The 18,978-nt window shown below is 46.1% G+C and overlaps 1 protein-coding gene and 1 long non-coding RNA gene across 4 annotated transcripts in view; one reads left to right on the forward strand and one right to left on the reverse strand.

Annotated features, from left to right (window-relative positions):
• The window catches only part of CFAP74 (cilia and flagella associated protein 74), a 2,332,202-nt gene that overhangs the window by 2,190,255 nt on the left and 122,969 nt on the right, over positions 1–18,978 (reverse strand). For all 3 annotated transcript variants that reach the window (XM_069610170.1, XM_069610172.1, XM_069610171.1), the window contains exon 3: positions 18,630–18,713. In XM_069610170.1, coding sequence (XP_069466271.1) covers positions 18,630–18,713 — 84 coding nt within the window. The remainder of the gene's footprint in view (positions 1–18,629; positions 18,714–18,978) is intronic.
• The window catches only part of LOC138472152 (uncharacterized), a 192,452-nt gene continuing 192,124 nt past the window's right edge, over positions 18,651–18,978 (forward strand). The window contains exon 1 of the long non-coding RNA XR_011268562.1: positions 18,651–18,734. This is a non-coding gene — a long non-coding RNA (uncharacterized lncRNA). The remainder of the gene's footprint in view (positions 18,735–18,978) is intronic.

Raw genomic sequence — 18,978 nt, forward strand, 5'->3', positions numbered from 1 at the left:
CCTGGCCTTAGCATATACTTTCTTTTTTTTTTCTTTAGTTTTTATTGAAGAAATACACAGAAATAAAAACACTCCATCTCAGTACAATGTATCTCTGAGTCCATTATGAACATTTCTTTAAGTCTCTGGAGCCATTCAGAATAAGCAGGTGTATCGGAGCACTTCCACATCTGGACTAGGGACACTCTTCCTGCCCTAAACATGGCTTCCCACATTTAGGATATCTGTTTAGTTCCTTGTCAGCCGGAGGAAAACCCAAAAGAAGCTGAAGAGGATCCATTGGAAGGCGCTCCCCCGTACCTTTCGACATCCACCACAGGAGATCCCTCCAATAGCCCTGAACCTTCAGGCAGTGCCACCACATATGAGCGAGGGAACCCACACCCCCAAATCCCCTACGGGGTAACGGAGAGGCCCCTGCAAACATTTTGGAAATATTCAGTGGTTCCTGGTGCCAGCAATTCAAAATCTTGAAATTGTGCTCCAAAGCCGCAGTAAACAAATTCCCATGAAACATAATCCTAAATATCCTGGCACATCTCCTCTACTCCCAAGTCGTTCCAATACGTCTTGAATGTTTGTCTATCTTGTACGTCTGCCGTTATCAACATCCCGTAAATTCTAGACAGAATTCCTTTCCTAGAGTGCGCAGGGCCTAGCACCTACTCAAATGGAGTGAGGCAGCGATTGAGATTATTCACCCATTTTTGATCTGTGAGCATCCCCTTAAGGCAGAGATAGTCAAATATCATGAACATTTCTTTGCCCAAGAATTCAGTGAGCAAGTCGTAGTCAAAGACGACCTCCTTTTTAAACAACTGCCCAGTTCTTTCCAGTCCTACATCAGACCAGGCTTGCAAACCCCAAAACCCCTGCCACCCTAGATCCAAGGAAGGTCCCCACACAGATGCATTGGCAATGAGGATAGGTTATCATTAAACCCACCACGTCTCCACAACAACCACAGCCCCCCCAGTGTCGGGTGGTCCAACAGTCTTCTCATTTTGTCCTTTCGTGAGGCCTACAATCGATTGCACTTTCGCCGGATGTGTGTCCATGTCCTCCAGATACGGCCAGAAAGTCCCCAGATTGTCCCTCATGTGCTAGGACTCTCAATTGGGCCGCTAGGTAATACTGGGCAAAGTCTGGAAATCCAAACCCTCCTAGTGCCCTCGGAAGGTGAGGGTGGACCATTTAATCATGGGGCACTTATTTTGCCAGATGAACCTGCTCAATGCTGATTGTAGATTCACAAAATAGCAATCCGTAAGCTTCATCGGGAGAGCCGTAAAACGATATTAAAAACAACAAAAAACGAGGAAGCACATTCATTGCTACCGCTGTCATGCGACGGTATCATGACAATATTAGCGGACCCAATCTCTGTAAATCCTGCTTAACACTCCTAAGAGAGGGTCAAAGTTAAACTCTCTGAGCTTCGACAAATCTCTGGGCAGTATAATCCAGAGATATCTAATTGAGGTCTTCTCCACCCATATATTAAGCATCCGCCTCCTGCTACCCAGGTACAAATCAAGTCTGCGTAGCACCATTATGGAAGATTTAGATGCATTAATCAACCCCGAAAAATAACCAAATTGTTTAATGAGAGATAGCAAGGCGGGAAGAGGGGGCTCTACGTCTCTCAGATAACCCAAAATGTCTGCAAACAAGGACAGTTTGAATCCCACTTCTCCTTGTCTAATCCCCTTTATCCCTTGGTGATTGCGAATTGCTATCACCAGGCGTTCCATCGTTAACACGTATAGCAGCGGAGTAAGCGGGCACCCCTGCCTCTTACCTCTGGTTAGAGGGAAGGGCTCTGATAAACTCCCATTAACCTGCACTTGTGCAAACAGGGCTCTATATAGTGCCCATTTCCCAAAGTTATCCTCTTGTTGCATTTTCCCCAAAAGCATGTTCATGTACCTCCATTCCACTCTATCAAACACTTGTTCTGAATCTAAAGAAACTACGCAAGCGTCCAGGTCTGACTCCTGTGGTTAATGCATTAAACCAATTGTTTTCCAGATGTTGTCCTAACCCTGTCATCCTCTGACAAATCCTACCTGATCACCATGCACCAAGGTAGGTAATATTCCCTCTAACCTATTCCCCAGCAGTTTTGCCAGTATCTCACATCTGTTTTGAGTAGGGAGATTGGGCAATATGGAAAGCACCATGTAGGGCGTTTACCGTCTTTGGGGATCACAACTATGATCACACCCATCAGTGTTCGCAGCAGTTCCCCCCCACTCCAGCACACAGTTGAAAGCCCCAACTAAATACAGAGCCAGAGTGGAATGGTATAATTTATAAAACTTGCCTGAGAACCAATCATCCCTGGAATTTTGACCCTCGTCATTGCCTTGATTGTCCATATCACTTTGTCCTAGGTTATCAGTGCCTCCAATGGAGATGCCAGTTCATCCAATACCCTTGGAATCGGCAGAGACTCGAGGAATCAGCTATATGTGACCCATCCCCCTCATACTTCGATAAATACAACCCTTCATAATATCTTCTGAAGTGAACTCAAATGCTCTCCATATAGCAACGAACGGACCAGAGGCCAGATCTTATTGCATCTACCACTTTACTTTTCTAGGCCTCCCTTAGCCTCCAAACCAGAATACTATCCACTCTGTCCGTCTTCTCCTAATATTTTTGCTTGAGAAATAGCAATTTATTCTATGGATCATGTACCATTAGCATTTTAAGCTGGCCTTTTTACATTTATAATTTCCCTGCCTGTTCTGGATTCAATGATCTCTGTCGGGACCATCTGGATTGAACCGCAGCAATTTTACTTCTCTTTCTCTCTTCTTATGGGAACCCATCCAAATGAACTCCCCTCCCCCTAATCGTTGCCTTAAAACTCTCTCACAAAGTGCCTTGGTCCCACCTACACATTATCGTTAAAGACAAAGTACTACTTAATTCTCCTACGTCTCTTTAACCTTTTCCACCGATCCCTTCGAGGTTGTCACCATCCCTTCCTAACCTTTATAAGCACTAGGTCATGGTCAGACCACGGCAACTGATCCACACGCAATCTGGAAACATGATCCCTCGCAGGCTACTGGCCACTAGTATATGATCAATCCGTGAAAAATAATTGTGAACCTGAAAGTAGAACCTAAACAGAGGGTCACCGGAAGACATGGCGGGGGGTCAGAGAGTCCAATATGCCCAGTTCCCGATTTATCTGCTGAAACTTCTTTCTTGGAGTCCCCTTCCTTATGTTGAATTGCCCCCACTGTCCCATTCTCTTCCTATCCCTAGCAGGGTCCAGGGCCATGTTGTAATCCCCACCCACTATTATAGGGCCTTGCACTAAGATCTTTAGTTTTTCCCTTTCCCAGAACAAAACCTGTCCCTATTTTGGCAATACACAGTACCCAGAGTCAAGACGTTTCCCTGAATCCTTCCTCACAGAAATACATATCGATCTTCCGGATCTGGGAGCACTTTCTCCACCCCAATCCAAGGCGTGTGGACACTGATTGCCACCACCTTTTCTTTGCTGTGTAGGAGGCACGGTAAACGGCCCTTATGCGTTTGGCTCGCATTGGGGGGTAGGGAAGGAGTGGCTTCCTTCCCCTTTAACCAGTGAATCTCCTAGAGGAACAGGACATCTAGATTGGAACGCATATTCTCTTGAACCACCAACAATCTTTTCGTGAGTGAGTTGATGCCCATAGCATTTACTGACCCAATAGTCATCCCAGTCAATATACAAGCCATTGGAGATAAAAAGAACAGTACTCAAGACACTCCAGTATATTGTTCCTCAGCCAATCTATGAAAGCTTCAATCTAAAAACAAGTAAGCCCTGCCCATGTTCTTTTTAGGGTATCCCTACATATTATCCCCACCAAAAATATCGCCGTGCACATGGTCTGTCTCGCCATAGGCAATATTTTTGGGTGGGATAATTTGTGGGAGGTGTTGTAGGTGTGTCCCCCGCACATTTAAAAATAATGCAGGGGTGTCCCCTGCAAAGTCCATGGCTCAATATCGCCGCAAAAATATGGCAATATTTATGTATGGCGATATTTTTGTGGGGATATTAACACATGGAACCCTGTTTAGCTTGCAAAATCATCACTTGACAACCCCTATAACCATCTCCTCCCACAACATCCCCAACACCCTTGCCCAATAAAAACATTCTTCCCCTCCCCCAGTGTTCAGCCAGGATCTACAGCCAGTATTGGCTCCTGAGCGAACCACCGAAGACACCTGGTTTCCCAGGCTATTTCTCCACATCACCCCTTTTCCCAAGCCCCCTGTGAGAAACTTGAAGGTGTCTCACTCGCTAGTCCCCGGGGATCTGTCATCACGGTGGTCAGGACACAGCCTGGGGGTGGACCAGTGCAGGAGGATAACCTGGGTGAGGGGTCTTCGGGGAGTGGAAGTGGGACACTGAAGGGTGACAGGCGGTACCCCCTTCCTTATAATACCTTACCCCATAGGATATTTAGAAACTCAACCCCCCCTTTCTTGACACAAACACTTTCTCACAGACCGATTACCATGAAAGACAACACACTAACACCAGAGCCGTATACCTGACATGTCCCAACACAAGGGTCAGGCAGAGTCACGCAATTGCCGATAATGACACACACACCTGACTTCCCTTACCTTTCTCCATAGGGATAAAAGGCAGAGCACGAGAGCACAATCTGAGCAAGGCCAAATGCATGAGGAAGCAGCTATTCCAGGACGGCAGTTCAAGCGGAGGAGAAAGGCGGCAAGACCTGAAAAGACTATGAGGAGGGAATTGCCCTTGACCTTTTCAACCCAGACCTGCGGAAACTCCGAAAAGGGAAACGTAAGACCGGGAATTGCAGCTGGTGAATGGTGCAAAGGATGTCAGTGGTACATGGGACCCTCTGCACTGATAGCCTGGGCGGAGAGAAGCGGTTGCCATTGTGGTACCGTCCTTGACTCCAGAGGCAGGAGACGCCAACAGAGTGTAGCACAGCTGGTGAGTCGGAAAGAGCTGATAATAGATCAGACTGTGTTGGGCTCAAAGTTGTGAAGTGTAACACTGTACGAAGAACAAAGACTAATGTACAAAGGTCTTTTGGAAAGCAAAATTGGTATCAGAGTTAGAGTAGTCTGGCAACACGTGGGCATTAATTCAAAGGACTCTAACTAGTGCCTCGCTCCTGAACAAGGAGAATGTGTTCAACTGAGAAATCAAAGTGGTCCTGCAGCAGGTTATGTTAAATCCTCTGCATAGTCAAAAGTCTTCGGTTGTTGTAGAAACTACAAGTACCAAGGATCCCATAGGGGAGGCTGGCGTAAGGTGTCAAAGTGGTTATACGAGGGTTAAGCCAAATCCCTTGTACAGCCGAAAGTCTTTGGCACGTTGTGGAGGCAAATGTGAACCCGACTGAGGGATGCCTGCAAATAAGGGTGAGTAGTAATACACCCGTGAACATTGTGATGACAAGTGTGAACCAGACTGAGGGATGTCCACAATGAATGGGTTGTCTGAGCCTGACTGAGGTAGGCTAATGTTGAGAGAAGGATTGGAGCCTGGCTGAAGGGGATCCAAAGGGGAAGAGTCATCACCCGATATGAAGATTAGCAAAAGGAACTTTTGTTTTGTTGCTAATGGCATATCAAGCCCTCTGAAGCAAGAGAACAGACACAGAAGGTCCTGATATTGAGAAAAGGAACTGTAACCTCGTGCCGGGGAAGCCCAAGAGCGTGCTGTGCTCAAGAGTCCTGCCTTGTACCGTTCTAAAAATGTGGGGAAGGAAGACCCGGCCGTAAGATCCTGACATTTTGTGAACACTTCTTTCTTTTCTTGTGAACATAATCCCACACATGTTTGTAGCATAGGTATAAGGATCGGCAATCATTTTTCTTTTTAGTATAGGCCCTTTTTATTTGACTAAACTCCACTTGGACGGTATTATTATTATTTGATGGTCGCAGCTTGCTCCCACCTTAGATTTAGGTTTAGATTAGGCATTTATCTCATCCATTTTTACAGTTTAATAAACACACGAACTGTGATCACTTGTGTCTTTCTTACTTTGATACCATGACTTCCTTACACCCCCCACTCTGTGGTTCCCATTGTCAAAGTACTCCCCCCATCCCACTCAACCAACAACACCTCTAGACTCCCAACCGCCCCCCATCTTCACTCTAGAATAACTTGACCCCATAGGTCTCCACCTCTAACTCCCCCAGTTTGCACTGCTGGGGTCTAACCATGAATGATCATTTTCAGTTTATATATTGTTCTGGACCAAGAAAGGCCTTAGGGTCTATCTGAAGGGGGTGCATCAAGTTTCCTCGAGCCAGGGGCTTGCCTTCTGTTCCTCTTCGGCCCTTTCCTAGACTCCTCCGCAGGGCATCCTTCAGACTCTGGACCTTGATCACCAGGCGGGTCCAACACTCACAGTGCCTCTGATATCCTCCTCACACACCAGTTTATATTTCTGTCCCTCACTTTCAAATGCAATCGAGAAGGGGAATATCCAGCAATGCCTTATCCCCTTCCCTCTAAGTCACTGTAGGTGAGGAGAGCACATCTGTCTTCTGGCAAAGGTGAACGTGGAAAGGTCCTGAAAAATGGGGATTGTTGCATTAATGTAGGTAATGGAATTCGCCTTTCTGGCCTTTTCAAGGATGTTGGCCTTCTATGTATAGTAATGAAAACAAACCAGTATCGATCACAGACCTCTGACTCTGCTCTCAGCTCTGTGTGCCTTGTCTATGGTAGGTTTATTGATTACATTGTTCCAAAATAGCAACCTGACCTCCACCACCTTTACGGCCCGGACAATGTCCCTTTCTGTTTCACCTTCAGACTCGGGAAATCCAAAAAATGAGGTTGTTCCTCCTCTCCCTGTTCTCAAAATCCTCCCTCTTGAGGGCCATTTCCTCATCTTGTCTTTCGAATGCAGACAGCCTTGTATCTATCTGCATTTCCAAAATGTCGACAGAGGGCTGGCTAATCTCAAGAACCTGTACTCTATACTCCATAGTGTTCACTCTGCGGTCTAATTTATCCAGTCTATGACCAATGTCAGTCCTGATTTGTCTGATCTCCTCCAATAAAGCTGCCATGTTCCTTTTTGTCTACATTATGTCCCCTGGATTACGCCATTGCAGGGGGAGCGACTACTCTTAGCCCCTAGGGGTACTCGTTATAGCAGTACTCCTGTAGCGCCAATTTCCAACTCAAAGGTTGGCTTCCCTCCAACTACAAATCCAAAAGCGGGACCAGAGGTGCACAAGGTACACTTCAGGGATAGCACTCCTGTGGGAAGAGAATAGGTGCGCTATCTAATCCTTGTAAGCTTCTACGGGGGAAAGCTAATAGTGACCTGGACCACCCATAGGCCCTATGCTGCAGCCGACGGCACCTCCCATCCCAATGTAAGGCTAATCTCTGCAGAGATCTTCGGTGGCACTCTAGGCAGGAGTGTCTCTTTACCACTTGTAGCCACTCTGGCCCTCACCGCGATGGGGCCAGCCTGCAAGCTTCCGGCCTCTAATGTGCTGCGATCCCTTGCCTTTCTGTGAAGTGGGATCTAACACCGGCTGCACTGTATCTCTGGGGTCTGGCAATACCAAATGGTCCTTTTCAGTGCCACCGGGACAGCGCTGTTCCCTATCCCACCTTTAGAAGGACAAGGGGGCAGAGAACTACAACGGTGGTCGAGGGTAGCGATCACAGATTCTCCCCACCCTTTGTCCTTACTGTACTTGCTTGTGACCACGGTCTCAGGCTGATGGGGTCCGCAAGAGCCGTGTTTTATGACCTCCTCTGGGTTCTTTTCCGCTTACCACACCTCTCAGGGATGCAGACCTGCCGTACTGACTATAGGAGGACTCCTGAGGGCAACGTCTCTTAATAGTAGTTGCCTGCTTCTTCCCTCTCCATGCAGCTGTTTCCCCAGGTGTGGTTCCTCCAAAACGTTCACTGCGGCATCCTCTCTGCGATGCCTCATCCACATATAGCGTTTTTGCTCTCCACTGCAGTGGGTCGGTGCGGCGTAGTCCAGGCCCCTTATATCTGCTTCCCAGGCTATCAATCCAGCCACCTGCTCCTCATCGAGACACATCTGCGGGTAACCGCGTTGCGAGGTGGCGTGTTCTCTCTATCTGCCCTTTGTATTTTTCGACCCCTCTCTCGGATTGCCTACCTCGGCCTGCTTTACATCTTGCACACCAGGTTGGCTGTCACAGTGTCCCTCGTCAGGTACTAGGTCCACAGTAATTCAGGACACCTGCCTGCAAGGGGGTGGGGCTTCTTTATTTTTTATTCTTCCCACCCACTTCTTTATTCTCCACAAGGTGGCGACAATCACAAACATGGCTGCCCAGTCCATGCGCCGCCCGCCAGGAGATCTGCAGTCTCGCCCAAGAGCCTCGCGGAGCAGTACACAGTCTTCTCCCTGCTTCTCCCTGCTGTGCACGGCCCAAAATTCATCACGCCGTATCTCTGGTGTCTATTATATTAGGGAATCCAAACTTTGGGGTTCCCTGCCCTATGTCTGCTACAACGGTATGGATAAATAAAGAGCGCCTGGCTGAGTCCTGATATGCCCAGGAGGGTACCTGTATGAGAAATGCTAAAAATCAGGGTGAGAGATCCATAGACAGCTGTCTAGTTTTGAAGCTATTTTATTTTGCCTCAAAAACGATTTTGCACAGATGAATATATTTAAACATTTACACGACATTCTATAAGCACGAAAGTTTTTTGGACAGACATTCCTTTTGCAGGGAAAATACAGGTGAGTATCGTCCTTTTCTATTGTCGAGGAACAATTTCCACAGTGATGCACCAGTATGCAGTACAGGTAAGTAGTGACATAGAATTTTTACAGGGTGCGACCCAGGACTGTGGTAGGTCCGGGGCTACAACGGTATGGGCATTAACAGGGATTGTTCCCATCACAGCCTCCCTCATTGTACCAGTTACCTCCTTCTCTCTCCTCCAGCCACCCCCAAAGCTCACACTTCTCAAGACTGCACTTGTAGGTCCTCTCCAATAAGTCCAAACTCCCATACCATCTCTTTTACTGACATTGTATTCTCTCCCAAACCCTTCTGTAGGGTTGGTCCCAGATCTATTGTCTATAGGTGTGCAAGGTCCAACCCCCTAAGGCGTGATTGGTTCACATTTCTTCATAGGTGGCATTTTGTACTGTTGTGTGATTCTGAATCCATGACCTCTAGCTTTGCAGACCTTAATCACAGAAGTAAAAACAAAGGAGCTAACAGGGCAAGCCCAGTTCAGTATATATACATGAGTTGTCACGTCTAGTTTGAAGAGGTACCAAGGACCTAGCCAGAGTACATGCAAGTTTTCAGACCAGTCTGCCCTGGACATGCATTTCATGAGATGAGGAATCGATGAAAGCAAGGTATCCATTAGAAGGACTCATTATATCACATAATTTCGAGCAGCAAAAGATAATTTCAGGTCCCTCTTGCGAAGGGATTTTCACCATTCAACAACCATCCACTCAACTGCATTGCCAAGGAAGGATACACATCTCTGAGGTCAAACTTCTATAACCGAGTGTGTGAAAGAAACTTAAACTGTGGCCCTGAAACATCGAGGGGGCAACACAGGCAGGCGTTGATCCCTCCTCTAAACCCTCGAGTCCCTCCCAGGTCATTAGATAATGGTCCAAATCTGGATTTTATTGAACTTTTGAGGAAAAAGTTGGAGCACTCCTATTTGAGGAAGAGCTTCACATCCATTGGAAGGGCACTGCAAAGGAAGAAGTCAGTGTTTTGCTGTGATAGGGACAGAGGATGACCAATTAGAATGCTACTTAACAGTCTTCAAACAAGTTTTTTGGGCGACAGAAAATCCGACAATTGGGAAAATACACTATTCTAGCTAAATATGCAAATTAAAATAAAATTGAGAAAAATAAGCAAAGTGTATCTTTGTTCCTGAGTTTTCACTCTAGTTATGTTTGGCTTTGTTGAGTGGTCATAGCACAATGATTGCCCTCTCAGCTTCACTTAAATCGGCCTCCTTGAGGATCACCCTTTTTTGGCCCAATTGAGAGTGGGCAAAATGTAGTGTTTTAGATGCAGTCGTCTTTCCCACCTTTGGACTCAACAGGCCTCTTCCATGTGTTGTTTCTTACAGGAGGCTTTAGCAATCCTCGTCCTGTAGCTCAGAGGTAATGTCCCCTTCTTGACCAAAGCGGAAAAAACTACAGTATGGAGGGGACCAAGTCTGCAGGTTCCTGCAGGCAAGGCCTGCGGGCAAGACGAAACACCAACTCTAGGTTAGTGACTACACACTCTTATATAGCTTTTGAGTCCCTCCGGCACTTTGTCATCCAAGGATGTAAAGAAATTCGTGGTCAGAACATCCAAAAAGCAAAGTAAATAAGTGCTAGCAACAAAAGGAAATGGGAAATCCTCCTACCTGAACAAAGAGGAGGAAACTGTCCACAGGAAACCTAAAACAATAGTACCATTAAAATTACCCACTTTAGGTCTTCATTTTCTCAGGATTCTAGATAGCATTTTCAAGTGGGAGCATTGTATTCCCAATTTATTTTAAGTTGGAAGTAGAATACATTTTAGGCAGTAACACTGTAACTTCAATTCTCAGTGGGAATATATTTGAACTCTAAAACAGATATTTTTGTAATCATTTTGTACCTAGTAATTAATGTAAATAAAAATATGCATTTTTACCTCAGAGTTGCACTTCAGACCAAGATGTTATACTATTGGATCTTGTTAAAAAGCGAAAACTGTGCAGTTTTGTGGTTAACAACTCGTTTATTTAAGTTTGCTACAAGCGACAGCAGGCACCGCCTGGAGAGGCAGTACCCAACTGAATATTTCAGAACTAAACACAGAACTCCACAAACCATAACACTCTAAGAATACACTTGCCTTAAATGGAACTTTAAGTATAATACATGAACAGAATGTTGTGATTGGTCTGAATCCACATTCAGAACTATATTTCCATATTGATCATTGTTAAATGCAACCTACTAAAATAACACATAAATCAGTAGACTCAACACACCTTCCCCCTTTCAATAACTCAGGTCACTCTAGCACATAATCTCGCAACCAAAAAGGTTTACCTCTCCTTCTTTCCATACTGGTACTGGCGCCTGTATCTTGCTGAACACTCTTACTTACTCCTCCAGCTTCATACACTAACTCATTGTCCTTTCCATTGTCATTTCCATCACTATTTTCTCCATCCTCTACTGCTTGACCATTATTATTACATTTCACCAATTTTGACATGGACCAGCATTCCCCACCTTCCATTATGACCACATTCCCTCTTACTACCGCTATTTTCTTAGGCCCAATAAATTTGCTCTCGATGCATTTAGGGGACAACCTGGGGTTTTTTACATACACGAGTTCACCCTCTCTCCATACCAAACTCTTGGATTTCTTTTCAGTGTCAAACCTTTCTTTGTATGCATCTTGGGCCTCTCTAATAAGTGTCACAATTGTATTCCTATCGACATTCACACTCTTGGCCAAATCCAGCCACCCTGGACAGAGTTTAGTACCTGGCTGCCTGCCCTTGAGAGACATAAAAGGTGAGACTTTAGTAACAGTGTGGGGCGTCGTGCAGTAGTTCCAAACCATTTCCCTCAACACTTTCTGCCAATCCAACCCTGCCGCCATTGCCAACTGTAAGCCTCCCTTTACAAATCTGTTTGCCCTCTCCACCAGCCCATTAGCCCTGGGTTGATAGAGTGGTGTTCTGTAGTGCCTTATACCAAACTTTTTGAAAAACTCCACCATCTTGTCAGAACAAAATTGGACACCATTATCTGAAATCAATTCCGTGGGAAAGCCTTCCCTGTAAAATGTTTCTTCAAAAAATGATATCATTTGGGCCGTCGTTGCTTCACCAATGGCCTTCCATTCTATCCATTTTGAGTGATAATCTACTAATACTATTAAGTATTTGAGATTCTCCCCCAAATTTTGTAGTGGGCCCATCAGATCCACAGCCACCTTTTTCCAGGGTTCACCCGGAACACTAACAGGTCTAATGGGTGCTTCCCTAACCACCTTACTTTTATCACTCTTCTCGCACTCTCTGCAGTTCTTCACGCACCTCTCTACTTCACTGTCCACTGCCGGCCACCAATAGAATTCCCTGATGTATCTTTTGGTTCCTCCCATCCCTAAATGGCCTTGGTGAGCTATACTCACTAGCTTGGATCTGACATTGTTGGGTGGAATCACTTTGGTACCCTTCCTGAGCTTTAGACCATCTTCTGATAAATTCAGCTCATCCTTTATGCAGTAAAAGCAGTCAAACTGTTTTTCTACAATGTTTTTGTGAGGCCACCCTGTTTTAGTCCACACCTTGACTTGATTCAATACAAGATCCTCACCATCAGCAATCTCCCATTCATCCCTACTTATGGCATTGTATTCGACCTAAGAAATACTAACGCCCTGCTCTGAGAATGCTTCTTCTGTATCTTTGCCCTCTACCGGTAACCTAGACAAACAGTCCGCTACTACATTGTCTCTACCTGCTATGTACACTATTTTGAAGTCATAGGTTAGGAGTTCAACCATCCATCTATAAATTCTGGGTGATCCTTTGGCCCACTCTACACTGCCTAGTAATTGGACTAAAGGCTTGTGGTCAGTTTTTACCGTAAAAGTTTGACCCCATAGATAGAATTTGAAATGTGCTACAGCCCACGAGACCGCCAATGCCTCCCTCTCAATCACTGAGTAGTTTTCTTCTGCTCCCCTCAATGGCCTTGAGGCAAACGCAATTATATGTTCAGTCTTACCAGAGTCCACCTGAGACAAAGCTGCACCTAGACCCATATTGCTTGCATCAACCGACAAAACAGTTTTCCTTCCCGACACAAACCCTCCCAAGGAGGGTGCTTGCACTATGCATTCTTTTATTTTCCTAAAAGCTTCATGGCATTCACTCGACCACACAAACTTCACATTCTTTTTCAATAACTCTCTTAGTGGGGTGGAGATGGTGGCAAAGCCATTTACAAATTTGTGGTAGTACTCCGCCAGCCCCATGAAGGAACGCAACTGATCTTTGTCACGTGGCTGGGGAGCACCGCTGATGCTATCAATAAGGGACTTTTTCGGAGCAATACCATCGCCAGAAATTCTATGACCTAAATAATCTACCTCTCTAACCGCAATTTTGCATTTTTTTCTTTGCAGAGTCAAACCAGATTCTTTGAGTCTGACAAGGACAGCCCTCAAAATCTCATTATGTTCTTTTTCATTCTCGGCAAACACTAATATGTCATCCTGAAACACTGTTACTTTCCTTAGCCCTCTAAGCACTTCCTCCATCACACTGTGAAAAACAGAAGCAGCAGAGGCTAACCCAAAAGGCATGCGATTATATTTGAACACCCCTTTGGGAGTAATGAATGCTGTGAGATGCTGGCAACTTTTGGACAATGTCATGATCTCTGCTTCCAAAAGGTCAGGGTTTTCCCAACTCCCTTGGAAGCAGATCCATAACCCAGGTTCCGAGTGCCAACCAGTCCCAATTGGGACCTTTTGGACCCAGTCCTGGCGCCAGTGGCACCAGGCTCATAAATATGCCCAGTCCCAGCGCTGGAAGCGCCGGGCTCATAATGCTTGGGTGGACTTATCTGCAGCAGACCATGCTGCTTACTTGCCTGCCAGTTGAGTCTCTGATCCTCTTCTGTTTGGAACTACTTTTCCTGTTGGGTGGGGCAGGAGCCACTCCCTAGATTCAGAACACTGGAACTCTTCTGGAAAGCAGGAACTCTTTTCTTACCTAGGCGTGGCTGTGGAAGGAGACACCTAAGCACTACAGGAGGCTATTTAAACCACACCCGAAGGATGAATCTTGCTTTGCGTTATTCTGCATCCTCAGCAGCAGAACGCTCATCGTGTCTTCTGCATCTGATCCTGGGCCTAGGGAAAAAGGCTTACCATTCTGAATCCAGTCTTCAGCAACACCTATAAAGACAAGAAAGAACAGGTTAGCATTACGGTCTTCAGTGACAGCTCTTCACTTACCTGGTCCATCGGCTGTCACCAACGCCTCGTGCTGCATTCCGGCATCTGAAAGACAAAGGCTTACCAACTCTTCGTGCGCTCCGGAGGTCTTCACACTGCATTCCGGCATCTGAAAAACAAAAGCTTACCAACTCTTCGCACGCTCCGGCGGCCTTCGGCGCTGCATCCCGCATCTGAAAGACAAAACAAGGTGCGTTTAAAGACATTGGGGAACTTTAATACTCACGTGCCATTACTCCTTTCCACATCTAACCCAGTGGGTATTCCGGCACCCTGCAGCCGCCCCGAACTTGTACCTGCAAAATAAAAAGACAGTTAGAGCACATCGTGAAGCAGGCAACAAGCGCTTACTTACGTGCTTCCAGACGCTTCTATTCATCACACGGGCTCCATCTTCAACTCACTTCAGCCCGCCATCCGCCATCGCCGGAACCCTGCAAAACAAGAGACATCATTACTAAAGACTTTAAAGACATTAGAATTACTCGAAACTTACCGTTCGTGCAGTAAACGACGGACAGCAGTCCTCTGAAGTCAAGAGGCCTGCTCCCCTTATCCAGTGAAGAAACTGGTTACAGCACCCTGCCTCGAGGCAGATGGAGAGCACGGCGTTCACTTACCTAAGGTGAGAGCGTTAACCTTTGGGGTTCTACAGGAGAAGAGAAAGGGAAGAAGAGAGAGACATTCAATAACCCAGTTCATTAATCCCACATTTTCTATCTGCAGACATCTTACCCTTCGAGCCAGACATACAGTGCACAGAGGTCCAGCCCAAAGAGCCAGCCGTGTGTTACACATCACCTTTGAAGATACGGTATACGCCCAGTCAAGACCGGTGCCTCTACGGGAATCAGGTGAGCGTTACAGACAAAGGAACCTGATGATATGCCGCTGACAAGTCAATGATGGAAAATACCTTCGGTTCTCCCAGGGTGGAAAGAGTCTCCGATATGTTAGGCAGAGGATGTCTCTCTACAACAATGTTACGAGTGAGGCTCCGTAAATCTACACACAGCCTCAGATTTCCATTTGCCTTGGCTACTAGCACAACCGGCGATAACCATTCTGTTGCTGTCATTGGTTCAATTACTCCTTTGTCCACCAAGTCATTTAACTCCTCCCGAAGCTTACTTCTCATCTTTAATGGCACTTGTCTGACTTTGTGTATCACTGGTTGCGCATCATTTTTTAATTTGATATGGTGTTCAAAATTACTAAGTTTCCCTAATTTCTCGGAAAACACTTCAGGGAACTCCTTGGTCTAGAGGTCGTCTTCTACTTCCGCAATAGAAATTGGCTGGGGGGCATTTGCCTGAATTCTTACGCCCAAACTCTTTTGTTCTTCCCATCCTAATAAAGAAGCTCCCTTGTTCGCTACCAAAATATTGGCCTGACATTCTTTTCCTTTGTAACTGACAGATGCCGAAAATTCCCCCAAGATTTCTATCGTAGATTCTCCATATCCACATGCTCTAACATTTGTGGGTTTAATTGACCCTTCGCCCTTCTTCAATATGTTAACCAAAGTATCCCTCGAGATTATGGTCCAAGGAGAACAAGTGTCTACTTTCATGACTAAGCCTCGCCCATCAATCAGAAAAGTGTCTGCTGGACCTTTAGCCTCTCCTGAGATGGCTGAAATTTCAAAAACAAACTTGGCACTTGGTTCCTGGGTGACTGATACTTCTTGAATATTGTAATTTCTCCTGACCGATTCTTCAATGTTGGACCTGTTCTCTACTCTGGGTTTGAGGAAGTTTATGGGGTTAGCTTTACATACATTTGCAAAGTGTCCTCTATTCTTGCACTTAAAGCATTCGGCGAATTTGGCAGGGCACGACGGAATGTTTGCACCATGTCTGGGGTTGCCACATCTGGTACATGCATTTCTCGCAGTCCAATTCCCTTTCTTTCCACTGGAAATATTTGATCTTTTCTTTTGGTCTATTGTACAGACTGACATGGTAGTCGGATTTTGTTTGTCACCCTTTAACTCCTTGACATACAATGATGTCTGTTCGATGCTCCTGGCTAATTCGAGTGCCTCATCCAGTTTCATGTCCTTGGCCAGTAGTTTCTCTTGGATCCTTGCGTTATTGGTGCACCTGAGTAACTGATCCCTGATTAGAGAATCAGTCAGGTGCTCAAATTCACATGAGTAGCTTAATGACCTTAAGCAGGCCACATATGATTCAACCGACTCAGACTGTTCTTGTACTCGCTGGAAGAATTTATGTCTTTCAAAGCTGACATTTTTCCTGGGCTCATAATGGTCCTGTAGTTTTTTGAGAGCCAATGCATATTCATCAGCATCACCCGCCTCCAACATGTGGTCTCCAGTCAGCCCATCGAAGATCCTGCGTCCTTCTGTGCCCAAATTGTGAACCAACAGAGCCTTTTTGCGAGCTGATGAAAATCTGTCACCGCCCATTGCCACCAAGTAATTCTCAAATGTGTCCTTCCACTTGTCCCACCTGAGAAGGGGATGGCCAGGTTCATTGAGGAACGAAGTGGGTGGAGGAATTGATGCTGCCATGGTGAGGAAACGTTTTGCAGCTATGTGTGTGTATGAAGTGGCAGAGGTGGCAGTGAGAACGGTGAGTCTTCAACTAATTGGGTTGGTGTACAGGCTCCTTTGTTCACTGTGTAAACACTTTTTTTCCTTCCTAATTGCACGTTCTGGAACAATTGCAATTTCAGTGTTCTTTTCCTCCTTTTTTTTTTTAGTGTCAGTTGACGTCACGATGGAGACCGGGGCTCTTGAAGATAGAGTCGAGTCGTTGCTGGGCAACTGATGTCACAATAGAGACCGGGGCTGGAGTAGACACTCCCCCTTCAGCATGTGCTGCAGCGCTTGTCTGCGCGCGCTAGGACCCAGATGAGAGCCGCGTGCTGGCACGCGAACAGCAATGGGCGGAGCGAGCGCACTAACAGCTGTGAGCGGCTCGTTCGCAGCTCGCGAGCCCGCTCTGCTGCTTGTCCTAGCGCGGCTCCCTCGCGGCTCTCCCCCCAATCTTGCCACTTGCCTGATCGGGCTTCCTCCTCAAAGCGCTCCCTCCGCGTCTCACCGCAAACACAGGCGGTGAAGGAGTCTGGGCTCTGCCTGCCGTGCACGGCTCCCTCGCGGCTCTCCTCTCCACCATGCAAGCGGACTTCCCTGACTGTCTCCTTCGCCCTCGATCTGCCTCGCCTGCTGTCGCTTGGTGCGGCGGAGACAGCGGAGACACAGTGCCAGCCCCCTGGCCGAACACAGAGATGAATCAGCTGGACACAGAGATGAATCAGCTGGGTTGGCGTCAGAGTCTGTAATCCTCGTCGCCAATGTTAAAAAGCGAAAACTGTGCAGTTTTGTGGTTAACAACTCGTTTATTTAAGTCTGCTACAAGCGACAGCAGGCACCACCTGGAGAGGCAGTACCCAACTGAATATTTCAGAACTAAACACAGAACTCCACAAACCATAACACTCTAAGAATACACTTGCCTTAAATGGAACTTTAAGTATAATACATGAACAGAATGTTGTGATTGGTCTGAATCCACATTCAGAACTATATTTCCATATTGATCATTGTTAAATCCAACCTACTAAAATAACACAAATCAGTAGACTCAACAGATCTCCTTCTGCTGGCACTGCCTGCTAGCAACACTAATCCAAACCAATACGCGGAGCTCTGTGAGTGGAAGCAGGATCCAAAATGGCCATAGTCTCCTACGTTTTGTTGGGAATAGTTTTACTCCACGTTATTTGTATGAAGTAAAAGTGACTGGTACTCCGCTCATCCGTAGGGCTGCTTACACTCTTAATAATCACACCTGTCAGCATTTTACCACCCTACTTATCTGTGTTAAGGTAGCACCAGGGGTGGGGAGAAGAGGATAATTGGTGAGAGGTACAGAGGGAAAACTGCAAAGTTAGCAGACAAATGCACAAGTGAAGCAGGAGAAGATACCCCACAGCTAAGGAAAGTAATCCGAAAAGGGAGAAAACAGTATTTCCAACACTAGTGGTGAAGGGCAAAGAGGAATGGCGAAATCAAGCAGCAAAGGCAGCACGGTCCAGTACTTAGCATAAGCAGCAGAACAAGGGGGACGACTGGGCTGGTTGCTGAAGCTCTTCAGCTCTGCAGATCTTTATGATGTCACTCTTTGTGATGTCAGGAATGTGTGTTTCAATTTAGCCAGAAGTGAGGAGGACTGCATAGGGTTGGCCTCTGTGTCCTGCTGTAAATAAAACATTAAAAGTAATGCTCCTGGCCAAGGCGAGGGCTTCTACCATTGTTTGCACGAATGTTTGCCAGTATGGGCTAGATGGTAAAGATATTGTCACTTGCAGACCCTGGCACTAAGGTGCCCTACAATACTATGGCATAGCTGCAGGATGTATGAGCTTCTGCATTACTCTACCATCAACAGTCTCATGGCCTTGCGGTGAATATATGTTATGGTTGACAGCATCACATCGTATAGTATGATTGCTTTGCAGTGCCTTCCTGGTGGGATCAAATTAAACGGAACATTGTTTTACACCACGAAGAATTCAGCATTTAAACAAAGTAGACCCAGGCATACCCATCGGAGAAGATGACAACATGGCATCAGGCTCCAGATCTGGCTCCTCTGAAATCTCCACATCAGAGCCCTCTGCCAGGCTCTCTGAAACAGAAGAGAAATGTGGTAAGCCATAGTCAAAACTACTGAGATGCTGACATGCTCATTATAAAGACTGCATTCTCCACACATAAACATGAAATGATAGATTATACTTTGACTGAGACCCACTATCTAACCGCTTTGTTGCGTACTGTGTTTTGTGATAGATCAACCTTAATTCTGAACACATTTCCCATTCAATCATCATTGTGCATGTACAATGACGGAGATGGGACTGATGGACGACCATTTAACTAAGTAATGGGTG

The sequence above is a fragment of the Ambystoma mexicanum genome, chromosome 8, assembly GCF_040938575.1.
Source record: "Ambystoma mexicanum isolate Mex_15411 chromosome 8, UKY_AmexF1_1, whole genome shotgun sequence".
Taxonomy (NCBI): Eukaryota; Metazoa; Chordata; class Amphibia; order Caudata; family Ambystomatidae; genus Ambystoma; species Ambystoma mexicanum.